At 41.5% G+C, this 25,651-nt stretch overlaps 1 protein-coding gene across 5 annotated transcripts in view; it reads left to right on the top strand.

Annotated features, from left to right (window-relative positions):
* Nucleotides 1-25,651, top strand: part of CAMK4 (calcium/calmodulin dependent protein kinase IV) — a 227,221-nt gene that overhangs the window by 182,979 nt on the left and 18,591 nt on the right. For all 5 annotated transcript variants that reach the window (XM_081501518.1, XM_081501519.1, XM_081501521.1 and 2 more), the window contains 2 exons: nucleotides 10,976-11,066; nucleotides 13,098-13,172. In XM_081501518.1, coding sequence (XP_081357644.1) covers nucleotides 10,976-11,066; nucleotides 13,098-13,172 — 166 coding nt within the window. The remainder of the gene's footprint in view (nucleotides 1-10,975; nucleotides 11,067-13,097; nucleotides 13,173-25,651) is intronic.

Below are 25,651 nucleotides of genomic sequence, written 5' to 3' on the forward strand. Positions count from 1 at the left end.
TATGTACTTAATAGGACTTTTATAACATACACATATATAAATAGACACGAAATTAATTTCAACCTGTTAAAAGCACCCATGTTTCCCAGTCTGATTCTATACACCAGGAGGCTCATATCAAAGTCAGAAATAAGGATTGGAGTCTGACTGTTCTTCATGACCTCTTCTCCTATCACCTACTCTTAATATGACACCCCAGGTTTGTCTACCCAATGCCATTCATAATTACCCTCTCTAGAAAAGCATTCTACTTTCTTTCCTCATGACATTGCCACTCCAGCAGGCATTTTCCAGCAAAGTTTTGCTTTATCCAAACACTTCAAGCCACACCTGGAATCTAATAACAGGGTTCATGTTGGAACCATCCTCCAGGGTCAGCAGCAGGTCCGGTCCTCAGGCCCACCCCTGGGGTCCAGGGGGCTCCTTCATTTGCAGACAGAGGTCTTTGGGCTTGCTCACTCTTCACTAGTGTGTCATTGTGGCTGGGCAACTCAGTTCCATTTTATTACAGTGGCCAGTACAGTGTATGAATGTTTTAGACATGAAGGAAACTGAAGGGAAAACTAACAGATGAATTTGCAAGCGTCTTTCCCCAAAATCCCCTGAGGGTTATGTTGTACTGCATACTCAGGTAAACTTCAAAGGATATGAAGAAATTAATTCAGCCATAACAATCAACTTTATACTGCTACAAAAGAAAAAAATATGTAATTATTCAAAATGTCATTTTGAAGATGAAACCCTTTTTTCTGATCTTATAAGTAAAATATTCTTACTGGATTTTGGCTTTTCTCAAAGTGGTGCTGTAAATCTCATTTATGTAACTGATACTCACTGAGAACCTCTGAAGTGACTAAGAATTATTATCCAGTAGGTATAGTATGTTTCATAAACACATAGACGCCTTGCTGCTGCTGCTAAGTCACTTCAGTCGTGTCCGACTCTGTGTGCGACCCCATAGACGGCAGCCTACCAGGCTCCTCCGTCCATGGGATTTTCCAGGCAAGAGTACTGGAGTGGGGTGCCATTGCCTCCTCCAATAGACGCCTTACTTAAGCTAAATGTATCAAAGTGATGTTGCTATGCAAATATATCACTATAATGTAAGCAGAAGAATTTAAACTTCTGACATTAATAATGGCAAATGAATAAAAGGTGCAGATTACCATCATTCTTGTATATGTAACTGTAAGTTCTTGACTAAAAAGGAAAATAACATACATGTCTATAGCAAACTTGATTTATTTATTGTTCATTCAAAAGTAACAATTGAGCGCACATTTAGCACAGGCACTGCACAGAAAACTAGGTATCTGGGGATCCAGGCAAAAATGTCCTCCTCTTCGTGTAGTTTTCAGTCTATCGAGGGAGATGTTCCTTAACATAAAGCTTGCAGAGAAACAGACATGATATAAAGAAAAACAGAAAGCATTGTGAGAGCATATAAGAGCGTGTGTGAGTAAATTCAGTCTCTCAGTCGTGTCTGACTCTTTGCGACCCCATGAATTGCAGCACGCCAGGCCTCTCTGTCCATCACCAACTCCCGGAGTCCACCCAAATCCATGTCCATTGAGTCAGTGATGCCATCCAACCATCTCATCCTCTGTCGTCCCCTTCTCCTCCTGCCCCCAATCCTACCCAGCATTAGGGTCTTTTCCAATGAGTCAACTCTTCGCGTGAGGTTGCCAAAGTACTGGAGTTTCAGCTTCAACATCAGTCCTTCCAATGAACACCCAGGATTGATCTCCTTTAGGATGCATTGATTGGATCTCCTTGCAGTCCAAGGGACTCTCAAGAGTCTTCTCCAACACCACAGTTCAAAAGCATCAATTCTGCGGCACTCAGCTTTCTTCACCGTCCAACTCTCACATCCATACATGACCACTGGAAAAACCATAGCCTTGACTAGGCGGACTTTTTTGGCAAAGTAATGTCTCTGCTTTTAAATATGCTATCTAGGTTGGCCATAACCTTCCTTCCAAGGAGTAAGCGTCTTTTAATTTCATGGCTGCAATCACCATCTGCAGTGATTTTGGAGCCCCCAGAAATAAAGTCTGACACTGTTTCCACTGTTTCCCCATCTATTTCCCATGAAGTGATGGGACCAGATGCCATGGTCTTAGTTTTCTGAATGTTGAGCTTTAAGCCAACTTTTTCACTCTCCTCTCTCACTTTCATCAAGAGGCTCTTTAGTTCTTCTTCACTTTTTGCCAAAAGGGTGGTGTCATCTTCATATCTGAGGTTATTGATATTTCTCCCGGCAATCTTGATTCCAGCTTTTGTTTCTTCCAGCCCAGCGTTTCTCATGAGGTACTCTGCATATAAGTTAAATAAGCAGGGTGACAATATACAGCCTTGACGTACTCCTTTTCCTATTTGAAACCAGTCTGTTGTTCCATGCCCAGTTCTAACTGTTGCTTCCTGACCTGCATACAGGTTTCTCAAGAGGCAGGTCAGGTGGTCTGGTATTCCCATCTCTTTCAGAATTTTCCCCAGTTTATTGTGATCCACACAGTCAAAGGCTTTGGCATAGTCAATAAAGCAGAAATAGATGTTTTTCTGGAACTCTCTTGCTTTTTCGATGATCCAGCAGATATTGGCAATTTGATCTCTGGTTCCTCTGCCTTTTCTCAAACCAGCTTGAACATCTGGAAGTTCACAGTTCACGTATTGCTGAAGCCTGGCTTGGAGAATTTTGAGCATTACTTTAGTAGCGTGTGAGATGAGTGCAATTATGTGGTAGTTTGAGCATTCTTTGGCATTGCCTTTCTTTGGGATTGGAATGAAAACTGACCTTTTCCAGTCCTGTGGCCACTGCTGAGTTTTCCAAATTTGCTGGCATATTGAGTGCAGCACTTTCACAGCATCATCTTTGAGGATTTGAAATAGCTCAGCTGGAATTCCATCACCTCCACTAGCTTTGTTCATAGTGATGCTTTCTAAGGCCCACTTGACTTCACATTCCAGGATGTCTGGCTCTAGGTGAGTGATCACACTATCGTGATTATCTGGGTCGTGAAGGTCTTTTTTGTACAATTCTTCTGTGTATTCTTGCCACCTCTTCTTAATATCTTCTGCTTCTGTTAGGTCCATACCATTTCTGTCATTTATCGAGCCTATCTTTGCATGAAATATTCCTTTGGTATCTCTAATTTTCTTGAAGAGATAAGAGAGCATGTTAATCTGGAAGGACAGGTACAACCTCCCCGAGGAGCTGACTTATAGTTGAGGATGAGGATGAGGAGAGCTGGCCTAGTCTAGAGATGGTTCTGTGCTGAAAGCGGGACCAGCTGGACAGCGGGGAGAAGAGGCAGCTGGTGAGACGCTGCCGGGGCAGGCTGCGGGGAGGGGTGGGAGGACCTGCAGCATCCCCCCAAGACCGCGCAGAGGGGGGCACAAGCAGCCCCGGGGATGGTGCCGGAAGACCCCCAAGACCGCGGAGAGGGGGCACAAGCAAACAGCAGACTTGGAGGCGCAGCGGCCTGTCCATGGCGGTGTGATTAGTCATAGATGCTCTTTGTGTGATGACTGGGAGAAACATAGTGAGAAGGTTCCAGATCCTAACTGCTGCAAACTTTGTGCCTTTTCTAATGTCTAAACATTCTTGCTATAAACTATGAACACATATATAGCAATTTCAGTCCTTGTTTTACTTAGACTTGTTTCAACAGTGAAGAAGGCTAATATATAACATATTCAGTCTCTCTGTAATTTATATTTCATCTTCTTGGGAAGAGAAGTTATGGTAAATTAAATGAAAAATAAAGCTATTAAAGTGGAAAAAGAATTGTTTAAAAAGCAAGGAGAGGGAAAAGTAAATAGTGTGAATTAGGCTAGTCAGTGCAATTGAAGCTTGTCACCGAGCTGCTTGGCAGCCAAAACTGAAGGAAATGGAATGAAAAAGAAAGCAAGTGTTTTCTGATCAAAGTATCCTTTGATACTTCAGAAAAGAGCAAGTATTCCAAATCTCAAAGGATTTCTAAATCTATTTTATAAGAGACATAAAAGAACAATGATAGAGTCCCAATAACTACTGTTTATGAAGTAGAATATCTACTCCATGCTAAGGGTCTCTCACTACAGCCTGCAGAGTGGACACTGCAGGTGAGAAAACTGAGATTTAGAGGGTTGGCAAATTGTTTAAGATCACGCAGATAATAAATAGTATACTTGGCATATATGGCCCCAGAGCACCTCTCATGATGTTACTCCTTAATAACCATTTCAAAGGCAATATCTCAAAACTTTATACGCCTTATTTCTTGTATTACCCTTGATCAAAACCAACAGCGTGATATTGAAACAGAATTCAGCTAAGATATGCCTTTGGTACCAAGGCATTAAATTTATGATTATAAGATCCTTAAAAAGTATTTGTTTCCTATTTTGATTAGTCTACAGATAAAATTATACTTGTCATTTAATGTTCTTTCTAAAAAGAGAATGCACTTTCCAAAAATTGAGCCAGTAAATTAGTTGTGTGCTTCTCTGCCTCTAAGGCTGTTTCTCCTCCTCCTTCTTTTTATTCCACAGTTTTAATTAAATCCATACACATCTGGTTATTTGCTCTTCCAGTTTCTTTATTAAAAGTTACTGTTATTCAAGATAAACTTTAGTAATTAGGTGCTACAATTTTTGTCAGATTCATTATTTCTTCCCATTAAATTGTTGGATTTATATAGAGGATATTGTAGGTCTTCTCCCAAACTGTTGTTCAGATTTTCAATATGTTTCCTTGCTTGTCCTTGATTTACTTTAATTGTTATTATCTTTAACACTTGGTTTATTCTAGAATGGGCTTCCCTGTTGGCTTATTCTAGAATATCCAATAATTCTATTTTTTAGTTTTTCTAATCCTCTTGTCTATTTACGTTGCATCTCCATTATTTAAATAACCTGCAGCTAAGATTGACAATACTTTGATAAGGTCTGTTTCTTTGTGCTTAGATATTTCTTAATCAGTTCTATGTCATTCATATGATATGGTACAATGTCTTGATGCATTTTCCTATGAGTACACAATTTTGAGAAGCATTTTTCACCCTTAATATCCTTTTCTTCCCCACTTCTCCATGTGCAGTGATCTCGATGTATCAAAATAAGATTAGGATTTGCTGAGATTAGAAGTGTGCATTTTATTTAAAGCCCAGCTGGAAAATAAGGGGCAGTGTCCTGTTAGTCAGCTCTTTGTTGCTCTTGTCCAGTCGCTCAGTCGTGTCTGACTCTTTGTGACCCTGTGAACTGCAGCACGCCAGGCTTCCCTGTCCTTCACTGTCTTCCGGAACTTGCTCAAACTCATGTCTGTTGAGTTGGTGATGCATCCAACCATCTCATCCTCTGTCATCCCCTTCTCCTCCCGCCTTCAATCTTTCCAGCATCAGGGTCTTTTCCAATGAGTCAGTTCTTTGCATCAGGTGGCCAAAGTATTGGAGCTTCAGCTTCAGCATCAGTCCTTCCAACAAATATTCAGGGTTGGCTTTTATGACTTCTGATGCTATGAGACAGAATTTTTCAAAGATATCTTTTGAGGGTCACTGAAACCCCTTTCAGAGGGTCTGTGAAGTCAAAACCATTTCATCATGATATGAAAGCATTTCTCATTACTTTCCAGTAGTCAAGTATGAATGTGAGAGTTGAACCATAAAGAAAGTTGAGCACCAAAGAATTAATGCTTTCAAACTGTGATGCTGGAGAAGACTTTTGAGAGTCCCTTGGATTGCAAGGAGATCCAGCCAGTCCATCCTAAAGGAAATCAACCCTGAATATTCACTGGAAGGACAAGCTCCAATACGTTGGTCAAGAGCCAACTCATTGGAAAAGACCCTGATGCTGGGAAAAATTGAGGGCAGGAAGAGAAGGGGGCGACAGAGGAGGAGATGGTTGGATGGCATCACCGGCTCAGTGGACATGAGTTTGAGCAGGCTCTGGGAGATCGTGAAGGACAGGGAAGCCTGGTGTGCTGCAGTCCACGGGGTCACAAAAAGCCAGACACAGCGTGGGGACTGAACAGCAACAGCATGGCCTGTGACTTCACGACAGAGAAAGAAGTACAGATGAGAACCCAGCTGTTTCCTGTTAAACCAGAAATGAGAGAAATTTGTAAACCTTTAAAACAGTGGTATAGTACTCACTCGTTTCTTATCTTAGAAAATAGTTATTTATATTTTAAAATGTGTATATTGTCATGAGTTTATTGTTTTATTTTTAAATTAAAAGTAATTTTTTGATTTCTCAGTTTTAACTGCTTGCAAGTAACTAAATGTTAGGTAGAGCTCACATAAACAAAAGCTCTTTGAGATTCTTAAAATTTTAGCTGTAAAGAAGTTCTGAGGTCGGAAAGTCTGAGAACCGGTGCTCTAGAAGCGCAGCTGCTTCCAAAGACTGTCTTCTTGGGGGAGGCAGAAGATCATCCTCCATGTTTGCCTTCTTCCTGGCTTCCCAACTGGAAATAATGTAAAGGTTAAAAGTACTAACTATTGATCAAAGGCAATCAGTGGGTCTAAGTGAAAATAAAATTGCCATTTTGTCAATAAAGTCTCCCACGTGTGTGGATGATTATATCATGAGTAGTAATAGTCTTTCTACACCAAGTCACTTACAGCAAATGATCCTTTCTTCTGTCTTTAAAAATCGGGATCAGGACTGTTAGCATTCATTCCGTTATTTGCTTTTCAGTTTGTTCCTCGGGTAGTGCGTGACTTCTAAATCTAATATTTTCTATAAAACTTTTCTTCTCTTATCTGTCTAGCTCTCCTTTTGGAGTGCCAAATGATGTTTTGTTTGTCTTGTCTTGCTTTTTTTAAAATTTGCACTTAAAACACGTAGCCACCGTTTTTGTGGAAGAAAGCCAGGACAACGTTTAGTGAGAATCTTTGTGTAGTTAGCGTTTTGCTCAACCAGCACGTGTCCCTTCGTCTCATTTGTTGTACCGTGTTGCTATTTTCCGTGTCGTTTTCTTCCCCAAGCTATGGAGCTTCTAAACTGGGTTAGAAAGTCAATATTTTCTATTGATCTGTGCAATTCTTAGATATGTTCCAAAGCTGTTGTACGAGATACTCATATCTTTGCCTTTCACACTCTAGATATACAAGACACAGTGTGCTCCTCCTCAGGATACGGTGTTTTCTTCCAGGGTATGATTTAAGGCTGAATGTGGTCCTCTATCACTCTCATTCCTCCTCCCACTCTTACTAAATACCTTGTCTCTCCTCCATTATCCTCCTCTGTTCTCCTCATTTTTATTTTCATCTCATCCCCGCAGTACACAGTCAAGCAATAAGTGGTTCTTGAGCTCCTGCTTGGGAATCCTGCACGGGCGGATGCCCAGATCTGAACCCAGCACATCCAGTTGTGACCTTGTAAGGATCCCTCACCCTCTTTATCCTTCAGTTTTCTCATTTGCAGAACAAAAATTATGTGACTTACATCATAAGCTGCTGTGAAGTTTAAGTAAGCTAAGAGATCTGAAGGTGTTTATAATGGTGCTTGGAATGTATGCTAAGTGATTAGGACACAAATGGCAGTATTGCTGTTGTTCAGTCACTCAGTCATGTCCAACTCTGCGACCCCATGAACCGCAGCACTCCAGGCCTCCCGTCCATCACCAACTCCCGGAGTTTACTCAAACTCACGTCCATCGAGTTTCTGATGCCACCCAACCATCTCATCCTCTGTCGTCCCCTTCTCCTCCCGCCTTCACTCTTTCCCAGCATCAGGGTCTTTTCCAATGAGTCAGTTCTTCGCATCAGGTGGCCAAGGTATTGGAGCTTCAGCCAATACTGAAGTATTAGCTACCTGATATCGATTAGTGTAAGGAGTGAGCTAGACCTGGTTAGACATGTGCAAAAGCAAAACTTTATTTTTTCTCACTGTTGTTCTGACAGATTAACTCTGTAAATCCATTCTTCTCCTCAGTGAATAAAATTTCAGGCCATGCCCTAATTTTTCCAGTCCCTTTTGGATAGGAAAAGACCAAAATTTTATTTTTTCCTTTTTTTATTGAAGTATAGTTGATTTACAATGTTGTGTTGCTTTCTGCTGTCTGGCAAAGTGGTTCAGAATATAGAAAAATGGTTCTTCTTTATATTCTTTTCCACTGTTGTTTACCCCGGGACGCTGGATGCAGCTCCCTGCACTGTGGAGTAGGACCTTGCCTGTCCCTTCTGTGTGTGATACTTCGCATCTGCTGATCCCAACTCCTGGTCCGTCCCTCACCCCCCTCCTTGACAGTCACAAGTCTTTTCTCTCTCTCTGTGAGTTTGTGTCTAATTCCTGCGTAAGCTCATCTGTGTCATAGTCTAGATTCCACAAATAAGTGATAGCATATGGTATCTGTCTTTGTCTTTCTGACTTCCTTCACTTAGTATGATAGTCTCTAGTTCCATCCGTGTTGCTGCAGATGGCCTTGCTGTGTTTTTTAATGGCTCAGTAGTATTGCTTTGTGTGTGTGTACACCTTCCTATCCATCTGTCTGTTAATGGACATTCAGGTTGTTTCCATGAGGTGGCTATTGTGCTGTGAACATGGGGTGGACGTATCATGTTTTGTTATAGTTTTGTCCAGATATATGCCCAGGAATAGACTGCAGATCGTAGGTCATTCCAGTTTTAGTTTCTGAGGAACCTTTGTACTGTTTTCCATAGTAGCTACACCAGTTTACATTCCCACCAGCAGTGTAAGAGGGTTCCCTTTTCTCCACACCCTCCTCAGCATTTGTCATCGGTAGACATTTTAATGGCAGCCGTTCTGACTGGTGTGAAGTGGGACGTCATTGTCATTTTGAGTTGCAGTTCTCTAATAATTAGTGATATTGAGCATCTTTTCAAGAAAAGACCAAAATTTTAGACTCACCCAGTTTTAAACTTCTTGCCTCCCCACCTTGGGGTCTGTAATTCATAAACATAGTGATGGGAATTCCTGTGGTTTCTGCTTTTCTCCTTCCTCTTTTCCAACCAGCTAGATGCCGATTGTGGTTCTTCCAGGATTGGGCTGTGAAGGCGATGATAAGGAGCAGGATAGGAAGTAGGGGGTTAAAACTTGGTCTTCCCTGGGCTGGTACTGGTGAGCTGGTACAGTGACCTCTGGTTGTGGCAGGTTACAAATACCTGTTGGTTTTCCCCTGTGGGACACCCTTGATAGCTCTACAGGACTCTTTGCAGGACACTTCTCTCACTCTGGGCGATCTGAGTGGCCCTTCAGCTGCCCACTGTCACCGCCCTCGGTTCTGCTTCCTGTGGTGCCGAGATGAGGTGGAGACACTCCAGCAGGAGGGCCTCCTCAGGGGACCCGTGTCCGATGCCCTTCTGCACAGTCCACTCCAGGTCCGTGAGAAACGTGCTTCTCTTTCCAGCCGTCAGGTGAGGGCAGCTGAGGCTCACTGAGACCCTGTCCCCTCAGTCAGCTGCTCCAGCTAGTTTCCAGTTTTTCATGAGTGAGCCAGGGATCCGTCCCAGTTTCCTCAGACCACTAAGTGACACACGTCACGTGACCTTGCAGCTTTTATCCCCTTTGACTTGGCTTGAGTGGAAAGAAAGAAGGGCCTCCTCCCTTCCTCTATGCTACAGCACCTTGGCGACTTTTTCTCTCCATATAACAGAAAGACAGGCAAAGGATTTGAATGGGCAATTTATAAAAAGGAAAGTGTATAAAGACAAGCTAGACTATACGAGGAAACAGAGAAAGAGAAATTAAACCAAACTTAAGATATAACTTTTATATTCCAGCTCAGCAGAAGTTAAAAATATAAATTTTGTATTTAGATATTAGGAAAACGTATACACTTAGACTGTTTATGTGAGTAAATGTTGTTGGAGTCTTTTAGGAAAGCGATTTGCAGTACGTATTAAAGGTAAAAATCTGTATACCTTTTGACCACACCAGACCTGCTTTCAGGTATCTATCCTAGAAAATATCAGCAAAAATGCTCACATTTCCAAGTATTGAAGGTTTATTACTGCATTATTTGTATTTTAAAAAACTTGAAAGTCCATCAAAGTGGAAATAGCGAAATAAAAAGTGATATATCCAACAAAAAATGAATACAAGGGTTAAATAAAATAAATTGTGGTGACATATGGGAAAGATTTTTAAAACATGTTGTTAAAAAAATAAAAGCAGTGTGAAAATTTTTATTAGTGATACATTTATGTAAGAAAATGGAAAAATCAGGTATATTTCTTTGTATGCATGTACTCATATTTGTAAATGCATAGAGAAAAATTCAGACCATTTCAACCTGATGAATGATTGGTTTTGGAGAGGACGTAGACTTCCCCTGGAGGAGAAGCAGAGTCAGGTAGAACTTTACATTCACAACGAGAATGTGCCACATATGTGATTACACATGATTTACAAAAGAATTTAAAATATGATAAAATAAATGTTAAAGGTAATCTTTAAGATAATATTGATGATAGCTGGATATGCTAATCCTCAAAGAGCCGATGAGAGCATTTATTGTCATTAAACAGTATTTATCATATTAAAGGCAGTTCTCTACAGTAATTACTCATGTCTAAATGTCTGTTCAAATAATAATTATGAAGTCTTTGCTATGGTTGTGAGCTTCTAAGATGACACATAGAATTATGTCTTTCAGATAATAAATCAGACAAATTTCAACACAGGGCATGTTGACTTTATTATTTATAATAATAATTAGCCAATTTGAGCTGATTTGATAATATGCATATGAGAACTGTAACTAATATTCTCTGAGAAGTAAATATTTGTGGCAATCACTTCTATATAATTTAAATTGCATTTCATTTTTAGGAAACTATGTATAAGCTATTCTCAAATGATATATAATTTAAAACGCATTCACCTTTATGGTGTTTATTTTTAAATTTTAATATGTGTGTGTTTGAATTATATAACTTAGTAAAGATTATTATAATTCTGGAAAGGTTAAATATAAACGTTGGCCCCATAAATATAATTACACGACTGTTACTTCATTATTGTCCATATTTAGTACCTACATGAAAATGGGATTGTCCATCGTGATCTCAAACCAGAGAATCTTCTCTATGCAACTCCAGCACCAGATGCACCACTCAAAATTGGTAAGGGTATTTCCTGATATCTTATTATTATCCCTGTTCCCAAAGCAGAAGAAATTTGTTCCGTGGAATTTGTAAATATTGCTGTATCCAGTTTTGTCCCCATTCAGTTTCCTCAAATAACGAAGTCTGTAAAGGAATAATACATTGTTTTGGAAGTCCGTACTCTTTCCTAGAATATTAACTTGAATTAATGTGTGCACGTTGGTACTTTATAGCTGGACATACAAAGGAACCACAGCCCTTGGAAAAGACAGGCACTTCAGGAGGTGACCTTATATTTTGAAGATAAGTTTATTATAGAAGAAAATGATAGATTATGTAACACTTCTTTTTGGCTATCAACTTTTATCACAAGTTAGTTGGAGCTTAATTTTAGATAATGAAGAACTTTGACACAAAATGCTTAGAACATATCAGTGTCCTTTGGCTCTGAGTCATTTGTTTATATGAACAGAGATAAATTGAGATCTGTATTTCACAACGTGCACTCCACAGAATGCCGGTTCTCAGTGAACGAGGGTGAATGATCCCTTTGGGGGGATGACGTGTGGAGGTGCTCGGTTTGGTCAAGTACGTCAGGGAACACTGAGTCACAGCTAAGCAAGGCTTTATTTCTGCAGGGCTTTCAGGAAGTTAGAAGTGCTAATGTGTGGACTTAACATCTAAATTAGTGTCTGTAAGGCTCTTCCCAAACCTTATTTGACTCTGGAAACCTTGATTTGTATTTTTTTTTTCCCCAATAAGAACTTGAAGAACTACGGAGATGATTTGGAAGTTCTGATCTACCCAGAGAGATCAGTAAATCAGCATTTTAGAAAAAAATGTATATTAAATTTTACTTTCCTTGTCCCATACAAAGTAAATCTTTGTTTACAAAAATAATTATAAAATTTATTTTAGATGAAATCTCCTTTGGAGAATCTGTTCTAAATCCTCCGAAGGGCACTGCTCTTTTGGCACTGTCCTTTATGATGCTAATCTGATGAGTTCACTGCATTTATGTTAAGATTTTTGAAAATTAAGTTGTACATATCATGGGAAAGCTCAGATAACATAATGTGCTTTATGAACGTAAGAACCTAAAGGAAAAATGCTGATGTCCTGCTGGGCCGCCGGCCTGTTCTCTTGGCCACTCCTGAAAGGCAGGGGCAGCAGGGAGGCTTCCGTTTTAACAGCACTTTCAAAGATTTTATCCTTAAAGAGATTTCTTTAAATGGATGGATGGATACTAATTTAGCCGGGAGAGCCTGCCTTTCTGAAGGACTTCCTGCTGCTTTTTCTGATAAGGATCAGCACCTCCATGGAAATGTGGGTTTATCTTTGAAGTCTAAAATGGCATCAATTCTGCACCTGCCTCTCTTGAAGAATGCCCTTGAACTGTTTCCTCATGTTTCCTGGGTGAGAGAGATGTAGCCCAGCAAATAGAGTATAATGATAGCAACTTTTGATCACGTTTTATCTAGGTAATATTCTGAGAAATAAATAAAAAGGATTTTTGCACAAAGTTATATGTTCCTCATATGAGAGTAAATTCTTACCCATCAAATACACTAAAGAATGAAACTATTTTGAAGCAGAATAAACCTTTGATATTTCTGTTCATTTTCTTGACATTTATGAAAGCCTAATTTTTTATTCTGACTTGTTAGATGGATTAAAGTTCTGATTTTATTAGTAATTTTATGCTGTTCTTTAGTTAGTTTCAAATCTTAGAATTAGCATTATATAAAATATATCCATTGCATCTATTATTTCCAGAAGAAATAGCTTATTTACTAAAAGCTAGTAGTTACAGAGAAAACATAAAATATATATTGAAGTCATGGGGTAAATTTTTTTCCAATTTAAGGCCAGACTTAAATTATTATTTAGTTTTTTTAGTTTCTCTCCCAAGTGACTGTCCACTATATCCACTCCAATATCAAATACAAAAACAAACAAGTTTTGCTTTGAATAATAAAATAGTAATCTATCATCTTATGAAAGCTGAGAAAATACTCATTTCATTAATTTTTTTTCTTGTCTCCTTAGCTGATTTTGGACTCTCCAAAATCGTGGAACATCAGGTACTCATGAAGACAGTATGTGGAACCCCAGGGTACTGCGGTAGGTTCTTTAATACTGAATTTTACTTGTATTGTATTCAAAGTCCTAATATCTCTATTTGAGGCATAATTTGATATGAGTCTCCATGAGGAAGGCATTTATAAATGACACTCAGACTACCTCTTGTTCTGCATGAGGGGTTCAATCATGTTGATTTTAGGGCACCCCTGCAGGACAGGAGGGAGGGGGGACCCAGGAGAAGGAACAGGAACTGTGCGCCTGCCTTTCAGGGAGCAGCTGCTCTTACCCCACTCAGCAGTAGAAACAGAGTCTCCAGGGAAAAAGACAGGGAAATATCTTTGTGATTGGGATTAAAGCCATGAACCCTTAGTCACTTCACTCACTTGCTTTTTGTTAGGAAGGTGTGTGAGGAGACATGTCATTCATTCTAATGGTGTGCAGGACTGCAGGGAGAGAGGGTGGCCCCTAGTTCTCATTGATGGCCCTGGTCTAGCCTGACTAGGAGAAGGGCTGTTGGTGGGGTTTCCCAGCCAGAGTCCCCGGAGATGACACAGTCCTCGCATCCTTGCCCATCCTCCCAGCATCCCGGAATGGGCTGAAGGCACCCTGGGTACAGTCCACAGTTGTAAGACAGAACAATAGCGTTTGATCCAAGACAGCATGAAGCTTGCCCCCCCTTTTTTTTTCTTGATGACTCTCTTAATCTGGCAACAACCTAAAAGCCAATAAAGCTTGTAAAAATTATCAAGAATTTCTGAAGTTTTTCTAACTCATGAATACATCACAAATTAATTAAAATCTGTATTACAAAGAAAAGAGACAAGATTTCAAGTTACCAGTCATAAAACTAGCTATCATTTTCTCTTAGGGCCATCGTCCTTTTATACAAATCTTCCTTCACTTACTCATATGTTCAGCAAAATCACCTGCTGTATTCAAGTCAATGCTTGGCACCAGGAAGATGCATTTTCTCGCCCCCTCTGCCACCCCCATGGGCTCAGAATCTGTAGGGGAACAGATGTGAAACCAAACACGTACACCTCGAGGAATGCCATGTTATGCTCGTGGAAAGGCCATTGTGGAAACCTAGGAGAAGGGCGGTTTTCGCGTTATCTGTCTTATTCTTCTATGGGATTTATATTTGTTAGTCACTTCATCTCATAAGCAGACACATAAGAACTCCATTACTAACTCATTTTCACAACTTTTGAATTTGCAGAAATCAGACTGGGGCAGTGCACTGAGAAAGCCACTGAAGGCAATGCATGATTAAATGCACAGGATGTTAGTGCTGGAAGGGACTTCAGTGCTCAGCTAGTAGCATGCTCATGTTACCGAGGTCACAAGAGTAGGACTTCCTCAAGAGTCCAAATCTAGTTACTAGAGGATCAGGGATGAGAAAAAACAGAATTATGGAAGGAGGAGGAGCCAACCCACTCCAGTGCTCTTGCTGGGGTAATCCCATGGACAGAGGAGTCTGGGAGGCTGTAGTCCATGGGGTCGCCAAGAGTCAGACACAGCTGAGCACACACGCATCACACTAATCAAAAAAGCAACATAGGAAAATCAATATAGTTTCCCTTCATAGCAATATATATCATTTACAGCTTTCAGTTTAAAATGTTCTCTATTTTAATGTTTGAAACCTCAGAAGTATTGGTCATTGTAAGAAGTGAAAATCTGAACGTTGTTACTTGGTCGCTCAGTCATGTCTGACTCTCTGCCACCCTATGGACGGCAGCACAGAAAGACAGGAAATGTCCCTCGTTACCTCCCGGGGCTTGCTCAAACCCATGTCCGTCGAGTCGGAGATGCCATCCAACCATCTCATCCTCTGCCACCCCCTTCTCCTCCTGCTCTCAATCTTTCCTGGCATCAGGGTCTTTTCCAGTGAGTCAGTTCCTCACATCAGGTATCCAAAGTATTGGAGCTTCAGTTTCAGCATCAGTTCTTCCAGTGAATATTCAGGATTGATTTCCTTTAGGATGGACTGGTTTGATCTCCTTGCTGTCTAAGGGACTCTGAAGAGTCTTTTCCAGCACCACAGCTGCAAAGTATGAATTCTTCGGTGCTCAGCCTTCTTTATGGTCCAACTCTCATATCCATTCATAACTACTGGAAAAACCATAGCTTTGACTATATGGACCTTTGTCAGCAAAACGATGTCTCTGCTTTTTAATATGCTGTCTAGGTTTGTCATAGCTTTTCTTCCAAGGAGCAAGCATCCTTTAATTTCATGGCTACAGTCACCATCCACAGTGATTTTGGAGCCCAGGAAAATAAAATCTGTCACTATTTCTACTTTCTCCAAACATAAGACAGATGTTGATTTCTCTGATAGACTGGCGATCTGGAGGTAGGCAGTCCGGGTGGGTTCCACAGCTATGGCTCTGCAGGTGTGGTGGATCTCAGTGTCAGGGGTTCAGACTTTTTCTGTCTTACTCTACCATTCCTGAGTATGTTTCCTCACAGTCCAAAATGACTGCTTGAAATCAGTCATTACATGTGCATTCTACACAACCAGAAGAAATAAACACTAAGAAAGCACATTTTCATGTTAAAGGGACTTCTGGAAGCCCCACGTGTCACTTCCACTTATATCTTACTCGTCAGTACTTAGTTCCAGCCCCAGAAGACCAGAGAAACTGGCAATACGTCCCTTACTGGGCGTGCTGTGGCCCCGCGTGAACTCAGGGTCTGTTACGTAGAGTGAGTGCTGCGTCAGACAACTATCTCTACCACAGGCTTACGAGTGAGATTTTCACTCTCAGAAAACATGTGGGAACCATTCCAGTATGTTCCCTTTAGCCATCCTCTTGTTCTGTTTTTATATTTTTATTTTCCTTAGAACTGTTACCTGACAACCCGTCCATCACCTTCCCTTCTAATCATGCCATATGAACTTTTCCTTACTCTAGTTCATGTGTCCTCATTTGACCTCACCCTGAATTTCTTTCCTGCTTCCAGATCTCCAACAACATGGGGAAAAGAAGAACCCTGAATTCAGGACAATATACCAAATGGGGTTGCCCATTTTTGACCCTTAATTGCTGACCAGTTGACAGAAGCATTGAAAGAGGATTGAGGAAAGAATGAGACAACAAATTAAGGGTTTCCCACATCAGTAAAGCTGGTGGGCAACTTAGTAATTGCTATCTAATACTGAATACTAAGTATTCCAGGGAGATAGGTAGGTTGGAGAAATCCTCTGAGAATTGAGCAGCCCTGAAATGGAAAGATGAGGGAGAAATTACCCTAGTGACCTCTTGGGGTCCCTTCCATGACTGAGATAGCAGAGTCCTTTCAACAGCTTATTAATAATAGTGATAAGAGCAAGTCTTTCTTGTGACAGTACAAAATGGTCATTCTCAGTCAGTCAGTTCAGTTGCTCAGTCGTGTCTGACTCTTTGCGATCCCATGGACTGCAGCATGCCAGGCCTCCCTGTCCATCAACAGCTTCCAGCGTTTACTCACACTCATGTCCATTGAGTTGGTGATGCCATCCAACCATTTCATCATATTAGGCACCTACCTACCTGGAGAGTTCATCATTCATTGTCTTATCTTTTTGCCTTTTCATACTGTTCATGGGGTTCTCAAGGCAAGAATACTGAAGTGGTTTGCCATTCCCTTCTCCAGTGGACCACGTTTTGTCAGAACTCTCCACCATGACCCGTCCGTCTTGGGTGGCCCTACACGGTGTGGCTCATAGTTCCATTGCGTTAGAGGAGGCTGTGGTCCATGTGATCAGATTGGTTAGTTTTCTGTGATTGTGGTTTTCAGTCTGGTCATTCTATGAATGAATGATTGATTCATATTGATTCACTATGAATGAATGATTCATTCACTGATAAAATGAACATTGAAGGTGTTAATAGACTCCATGTTAGTCACCGAGATTATGAGTGAACAGAGTATGATCTTGCCCTTCAAGGATCTCATAGACTGTAAAAGAAGAAAAAGCTGTACAGGATAAATCAGAATTGGTTGTGATAAATTACATATTTATCTGAGCCTAAGGCTCAAGGATGCAGAGGGGAGGCAATAGTTAATCCTTCGTAGGTGGGGCTTTACAGAGGAGGGACACTGGAGAATTAGTAGGAGCTCAGGGAGTGAAGAGGTGGCCACAGGCCTTCTTCCTCAGCAAGCGCAGGAAGAGAGCAGTCGGGGGTGTCGGCATCCGGCAGCTCCAGGGACTGTTTGCGGACTGTTTGCTGCTCGTCGCTTTGCATGACTACAGTACAGAGTCTTTGGTAACGAGAATGCAGATGTACTTGGGAAAGTAAGATGCACCAAATTTTAACAGAATCTGTGCACTAGGCTAAGGGATTGAGACTTGCTTTGGCGGATAATATTGACCTAACAAAGGTTCCTCATCAGAACAATTATATTTTAAAATCAAGTCTATTTTATGAATAACTTGATAATGACATTATGACAGATGGATCTGAGAGAGATCAAAGAAGACAAATTAGAAAGCTATTGTAGGTGCTCTTTCCTGTCAATCCAGTCATTTATTTTTTAACATAAAATTATTATAAAAATACTATTTCAAACTCTTGCTTTGCCATCTTATAAGACAATGCTCTTAAGGCAATGCTGTCTCGTAAGAGAGGCTTGTGTTCCATTTGTTTTTTTCCCTGAAGTTATCCATATCACCCTTGAGGCTGTGTGATGGGGTAAAAGTTCCCCCATTGGTTGAAGGAGATGGAGGAATCCATCCACTCTGCTAGAGGTAGAGGCTCCCCAGGAAGGCGTGATTTGCTGAACCACACAACAGGAGAAGGAAGCAGCAAGGACGCTGTGGCAGGAGGGGGTTAGAGAGAAAATAAAAGTGCTTTCGGTCTCTGAAGTGATAGACTTACATTGAAATTATAGGGGCCGAGGCAGGCTTAGAAATAAAAAACAGGAAATTTTGATGTACTTAATTTAAAAAGCAGGGTTCATAATATATATGAACAGACATGTATATTCATACAGTCTCTTGATCCAAAGGAAATACAATAGAATATTAACCCCAAGAGGGGGCAGGGAAGGGGGCAGGATTCTAAGGACCCGGTAACACCAGGACACAGGCAACAGGCGACCTAGAGCAGAGAAAAGGTGCAGGGATTTGAATTGTTTCAACTTGATATAATAATATTTCTATTCATCTGTCTCACAAACAATGAGACCTTTTATAGGTAAGGCTGAAGCGCTCTTCAAGGATCACCCTCAATTCCAGCCCTTCTCCCCACACCATATATAAGTACTGGTGTTTGTTTTTTGTTTTTAAGTTCATTGCAAAAAGAAAGTCATCATTGTGAGCATCAGTTTTCCATGTAGCCTTCTGAGAATATTTGGGTGAGGAGGGAACTGTCCATTTATAGAAAGAGCTGAAAATGAGATTCAAGTACAAGACTGGCGGAAATCACAGTCATGCTATGAAAAGCATGACTTTACACAGAGACTTTGCATTTAACTTGGATGGTGACAGAGAAGGGAGGGCTGAGCTTGTTTCTTGCTTGATGTAAGGATGATTGCATCCTACGTGAATTATTCTTATGTACACTGTGTCTGATTTCTTGAAGGATTTTTCAATTACATCTTTGGAGAGAGTGGGTATTTATGTTATACCATGTGTCATTTGTTAGGAAATTAAAAAAAGGAAAGCTATCCAATCAGTCTCACTTACAGAACATTTGCCCCAGGCTATTAATAACACAGAGTTCTCCTATAAAAAAATCTCAAAGGAAAAAAGATCACAGATACTGCGTGTTTAACCAAATACTCATTATTTCCTGGGAAATGTGCCCAGTTGGAACAGAACTCCAGGCCAGAAAACTAAAATTTGTGATTCAGATAAATGCAATCAATGACTAATACTCTGAAATACTCCATGAAGTATTCAACGTTGAAGAAATTCTCGAAATCTGTTGGGAATAGAAATAGGTCTCAAGAAAAAAATTCCATTGGGCATGGCTCCTGATAAATGTGCTACAATGTCATTATGCAATACTACTTCCAGAATATCTTAACTGGTTCAGATATTTAAAGCTTGAAGTTTGTGGGTGTTCTGCATATGGTGACTACAGCCATGAAATTAAAAGATGCTTGCTTCTTGGAAGAAAAGCTATGACTAAGCTAGACAGCATATTAAAAAGCAGAGACGTTACTTTGCCAACAAAGGTCTGTCTAGTCAAAGCTATGATTTTTCCAGTAGTCATGTATGGATGTGAGAGTTGGACTATAAGGAAAGCTGAGTGTCAAAGAATTGATGCTTTTGAACTGTGGTGTTGGAGAAGCCTCTTGAGAGTCCCTTGGACTGCAAGGAGATCCAACCAGTCCATCCTAAAGGAAATCAGTCCTGAATGTTAATTGGAAGGACTGGTGCTAAAGCTGAAACTCCAATACTTTGGCCACCTGACGTGAAGAACGGACTCATTGCAAAAGACCCTGACGCTGGGAAAGATTGAAGGCAGGAGGAGAAGGGGACGACAGAGGATGAGATGGTTGGATGACATCACCGACTCAATGGACATGAGTTTGAGTAAACTCCGGGAGTTGGTGATGGACAGGGAGGCCTGGTGTGCTGCAGTCCATGGGGTTGCAAAAAGTCAGACACAACTGAATGACTGAATTTAACTGAACTGAAATGTACCCATGCCCATTATAGACAAGAAATACAAGCTGTTGGAGTAGAAAAGAAACCAGTATGGAAGTGGCTACATAAAAGAATATTTCTGTCTATTATCACTTATCTAATTTATTCATAGGCTTAGTTAACTAAATTATGTATCTTCATATTTTATATTCCTACTTGTGTATTTATCTACATTCTTTTTTTTTTGAGATTGTACAAAGAATTTTATTTGAGGGTTTTTTAATTTGAACTTTTTTGTTGATGTTTTTGTTTTGTTTTGTTTTTCAGAAAATAGCAAAAATCAAACAGGAATAAAACTTGAGTGCTTTAGAGAACAGTAAATGTTGCTATATTCTCTTCTCTGCTACACAGTCAAAATAAATATGATTTAATAATTTTATACTAATTTTTATTTTACTTTTTGAAGGCATAATTAGCCTCTGTTTTAGTTTTAAACATTTATTTTGTTTTATAATCTTTCCTTTTTAAAATTATTTATTTTAATTGGAGGCTAATTACTTTACAGTATTGTAGTGGGTTTTGCCATACGTTGACATGAATCAGCCTCCAGTATACATGTGTCCCCCCATCCTGAGCCCCCTCCCACCTCCCTCCCCACCCCATCCCTCTGGGTTGTCCCAGTACACCAGCTTTGAGTGCCCTGTTTCATGCATCGAACTTGGACTGGTAATCTGTTCCACATATGGTAATATATTCAGGGTCTAGAAGCTATTAAGAATTTATTTCCTCTTGGCATTTGCCAGGTCTCATTATTATAGGGATAATCCTAGTTTGTTACCACATTGCTATATTCTAAAGAAATAACCTATTCCATTCACTGTACCAGAATTACAATTTTTTCAGCAGTCTACAGTCAGAAGAGATTTCTGTTTACATGCAGACACATTACCATGAAAAATATTGGAAAATTTAAATGACATAAAAGATGTAAATCTAATAGTTTAAACTACAAACTTTCAAAATAGTTTCATGTCTTTGTTCATTTCTAGAAGACTAAATAGCTAAAAGTGAAATAATTAGAGTATGCAATTACCTTGGTCTCCTGTACAATGTCACGACCCTCCATCCGTAGTTCATCAGGCATTCTGTCTATCAGATCTAGTCGTTTAAATCTATTTCTCACTCCTACTCTGTAGTCATAAGGGATTTGATTAAGGTCATACCTGAATGGTCTAGTGGTTTTCTCCACTTTCTTCAATTTCAGTCTGAATTTGGCAATAAGGAGTTCATGATCTGATCCACAGTCAGCTCCTGGTCTTGTTTTTGCTGACTGTATAGAGCTTCTCCATCTTTGGCTACAAAGAACATAATCAATCTGATTTCGGTGTCGACCATCTGGTGATGTCCATGGGTGGAGTCTTCTCTTGTGTTGTTGGAAGAGGGTGTTTGCTATGACCAGTGCATTCTCCTGGGAGAACTCTATTAGCTTTTGCCCTGCTTCATTCTGTACTCCAAGGCCAAATTTGCCTGAAAAGACGGGAAGCGAAAAGCAAAGGAGAAAAGGAAAGATGTACCCATTTGAATGCAGAGTTCCAAAGAATAGCAAGGATAGACAAGAAAGCCTTCCTCAGCGATCAATGCAAAGAAATAGAGGAAAACAATAGAATGGGAAAGACTAGAGATCACTTCAAGAAAATTAGAGATAACAAGGGAACATTTCATGCAAAGATGGGCTCAATAAAGGACAGAAATGGTAGGGACCTAACAGAAGCAGAAGATATTAAGAAGAGGTGGCAAGCATACACAGAAGAACTGTACAAAAAAGTTCTTCACAACTCAGACAATCACGATGGTGTGATCACTCACCTAGAGCCAGACATCCTGGAATGTGAAGTCAAGTGGGCCTAAGGAAGCATCACTATGAACAAAGCTAGTGGAGGTGATGGAATTCCAGTTGAGCTACTTCAAATCCTCAAAGGTGATGCTGTGAAAGTGCTGCACTCAATATGCCAGCAAATCTGGAAAACTCAGCAGTGGCCAGAGGACTGGAAAAGGTCATTCATTCCAATCCCAAAGAAAGGCAATGCCAAAGAATGCTCAAACTACCGCACAATTGCACTCATCTTACATGCTAGTAAAGTAATGCTTAAAATTCTCCAAGCCAGGCCTCAGCAATACATGAACCATGAACTTCCAGATGTTCAAGCCGGTTTTAGAAAAGGCAGAGGAACCAGAGATCAGATTGCCAATATCCTCTGGATCATCAAAAAAGCAAGAGAGTTCCAGAAAAACATCTATTTCTGCTTTATTGACTATGCCAAAGCCTTTGACTGTGTGGATCACAATAAACTGTGGAAAATTCTGAAAGAGATGGGAATACCAGACCACCTGACCTGCCTCTTGAGAAACCTGTATGCAGGTCAGGACGCAACAGTTAGAACTGGACATGGAACAACAGACTGGTTCCAAATAGGAAAAGGAGTATGTCAAGGCTGTATATTGTCACCCTGCTTATTTAACTTATATGCAGAGTACATCATGAGAAACGCTGGGCTGGAAGAAACACAAGCTGAATCAAGATTGCCGGGAGAAATATCAATAACCTCAGATATGCAGATGACACCACCCTTATGGCAGAAAGTGAAGAAGATCTAAAGAGCCTCTTGATGAAGATGAAAGAGGAGAGCAAAAAAGTTGGCTTAAAGCTCAACATTCAGAAAACTAAGATCATGGCATCCGGTCCCATCACTTCATGGCAGATAGATGGGGAAACAGTGGAAACAGTGGCTGACTTCATTTTTCTGGGCTCCAAAATCACTGCAGATGGTGATTGCAGCCATGAAATTAAAAGATGCTTACTCCTTGGAAGGAAAGTTATGACCAACCTAGGCAACATATTAAAAAGCAGAGACATTACTTTGCCAACAAAGGTCCGTCTAGTCAAGGCTATGGTTTTTCCAGTAGTCACGTATGGATGTGAGAGTTGGACTATAAAGAAAGCTGAGCTACAAAGAATTGATGCTTTTGAACTGTGGTGTTGGAGAAGACTCTTGAGAGTCCCTTGGACTGCAAGGAGATCCAACCAGTCCATCCTAAAGGAAATCAGTCCTGAATATCCATTGGAAGGACTGATGCTGAAGCTGAAACTCCAATCCTTTGGCCACCTGATGCGAAGAGCTCATTTGAATCCTCATTTGAAAAGACTTTGATGCTGGGGAAGATTGAGGGCAGGAGGAGAAGGGGAGGACAGAGGATTAGATGGCTGGATGGCATCACCGACTGGATGGACATGGGTTTGGGTGGACTCAGGGAGTTGGTGATGGACAGGGAGGCCTGGCATGCTGCAGTCCATGGGGTCACAAAGAATCGGACACGACTGAGCGACTGAACAGAACTGAACTGAATTACCTTGGTCGTCTAATCATGCAGGGAATTATCTCACTTGGGAACTAATTAAATAGCCACAATGATGACTTTCTTTTTCAATGAACTTTAAAAAAATAAAAAACACTGTAAGAGATAAGTATGTAGTACAATGTTGCCTGCACTGCCTAGAAGTCCCTCCCTGACTGGCTACTGTGTGTGCCCGCGGGTCTCCGGGCTCGTGGACGGTGAGATCGGGCAGGAAAGGCTTGAGGGAGAAGGCGAGAACGCCAGGCAGGCTGGCCCCGAACCCATCGCCACTTCCTGAGCACAGCCCAGCTCTTTTCCCTGAGATGGGCTGTGTCCCAGGCCAGCGTAGACTGTCCCAGGCACGCTTGCAGTGCCTGGTCCAGACGAAGAGGTGCCGGTAGAGGGAGAGTGAAGCTGGCGATGAGCCAAGAGTGGTGAGTAGGGGTGTTGCTCATCTTGGTCGTGACCTTCCGGAGCACAGGGACTCAGAACTGTTTGGGAAGTTTTAAACTTAGAGGAAAATGAGTCTCTCAGGGCCTTTGTGTCGTCTGATAGTAGAGCTAAAGAAAGGGTGTTCTGTAGAACTTTAGTTTTGTTTCATGTGATTAATATTTACTATGTTCTTATTATGCACTGGGCACCATTCTAAGTGCTCGAGATACAGCAGTGAAAAAATTCTTTAAGGAAGGTAAATTTTAGTGGGAGAAGACAAACAATAAACAGAATAAATGTGTAAACTATATAAAAAGAGAATTTCTGTGGAAGAACCTAGAGTTGGGGAAGAGGACAGGAAGTGCTGGGAGCTGAGTTAATATTTCAACAGGGTGAGCGGTGAAGGCTTCACAGGAGAAGAGATCACAGCCTTGGAAGCGGTAAGGGAGTGAGTACGCGGTATAGACACCCCGGGAAAGACGACTCCAGGGGTAGGGACCGAGCGCACCAGCCCCGAGGAAGAGCACGCTGGCCCGCGAGGAGGAGGCGGCTGGCGGGTGTGTAACAGAAGGGGGAGCACAGAAGGGGAGCAGTCTGAGGCCCTAGAGCCCCACGGGGGAGGACAGGGCTGCCCTCCCTGGGGTGGGCCGCCTCCCGAGCAGCAGGTGTGGGGCTGGTGGCCGTGAGGTGCTGTGAGACAACCCCGGGCGGATGTGTCTGAGGTTCAGAAGCCAGGACGTGGCTGTTGGTGTCAGTGTGTGGATGCTACTTAAAGTCACGAGACTGTCCAGCATCCCCGGAGCAGAAAAGGAAGTGATCCCCATTGATGCCCAGGCAGCATCAGCTTCAGGAGGCCAGGGAGAAGGGAAGAGACCGCGCGTTACCATTCAAACGGTCCAACAGGGCAGAGCTCGGAATGAATAGCTGCGGTAAGACACCCGTCTGGGGCTCAGGGCACACAACCGTGGTCTACCACCTAGAGCTGTCAGCGGTTAAGGGGCTCACAGAAGCAGCCGCCTCCCTCGCGTGGGAGATGGTCACAGACCTGCCTACGCGTCCCCCAGGGTCAGGGCCATCGACAGGGACAGAGGAGAGAGCCCTGCAGATTTCCTCATCACCCATACGGTATTAAATGGTATTCCCACAGAATCCCTGTATGTATTCTGTATGTGTCAACTAAGCTGCAAAACAAGCACTTAACCAACTATATTTTGACCTGAGATGGCTGGTAACATGGAGTCTAAAGAGATTGTCCCCAACGTCACCGCCTCACTTCTCCTGCTCCCTTCAGTTTAGAGACAGCCTTTTTTTAATACATTTATTTTCAGTTGAAGGATAGTTGCTTTACAGTATTGCGCTGGTTTCTGCCACGCATCCGCGTGCGTCGGCCGCAGGTGTGCGGGGGTCCCCGCCCGCCCCGAGTCATCGCGGAGCCCGTGCACGCTCGCCCGCCGCAGCAGGTCCTCGCCGGCTCTCTGTTCGACGCACGGCAGTGTGTGTGTCTCCGTGCTCCTGTCTCCTTTCATCCCCCCTTCTCCCTCCCCTCTCTGCGTCCATGGATCTGGGCTCTGGATCTGCATTAGAGACAGTCTTTTAATGTACTGGAAATCCTTAACTTCTTGGTCTCAGTATTGCAAATCATTTTCTGCGCCCTCTTCCTTATAATTGTACGACTCTACTTCAAGAACAGAACCAACTGTGCCGGTGAATCGCCTGCTGTGAGGATTCAGCTCTATTATTGCGTATGTGCGGGTGGAGGGCCGGGAGGAAAAGGGGTCAGAGAGCTGATTGACGGCGCGTGGGTAGGAGACTCGCTTAAAATGCACCATTTGGGCCCTCAACACCCACAGGATGTTCCATTTTAGAGTGTTTGCTACAGAAAGGATAAGGATAAAATAAAGAGTAAAAGCTTCAGAAAGAATTATCGCTGATAATTATCAGTAAGGTGTATAGTTCCTTTAGAGAAAAACACAGTATTTTCCAACTTAACACATGAGACGGTTTGAATGCTAAATCCATTACTTTATATCTGCATCGTCATATAAAAAAGAGATTCTTATACAATGTTACTATTAGGATGAGATAATTAATTATATGGTGTATTTATTTA

The sequence above is a fragment of the Giraffa tippelskirchi genome, chromosome 6 (genome assembly GCF_054371585.1).
Source record: "Giraffa tippelskirchi isolate mGirTip1 chromosome 6, T2T-mGirTip1v1.2.pri, whole genome shotgun sequence".
Classification (NCBI taxonomy): domain Eukaryota; kingdom Metazoa; phylum Chordata; class Mammalia; order Artiodactyla; family Giraffidae; genus Giraffa; species Giraffa tippelskirchi.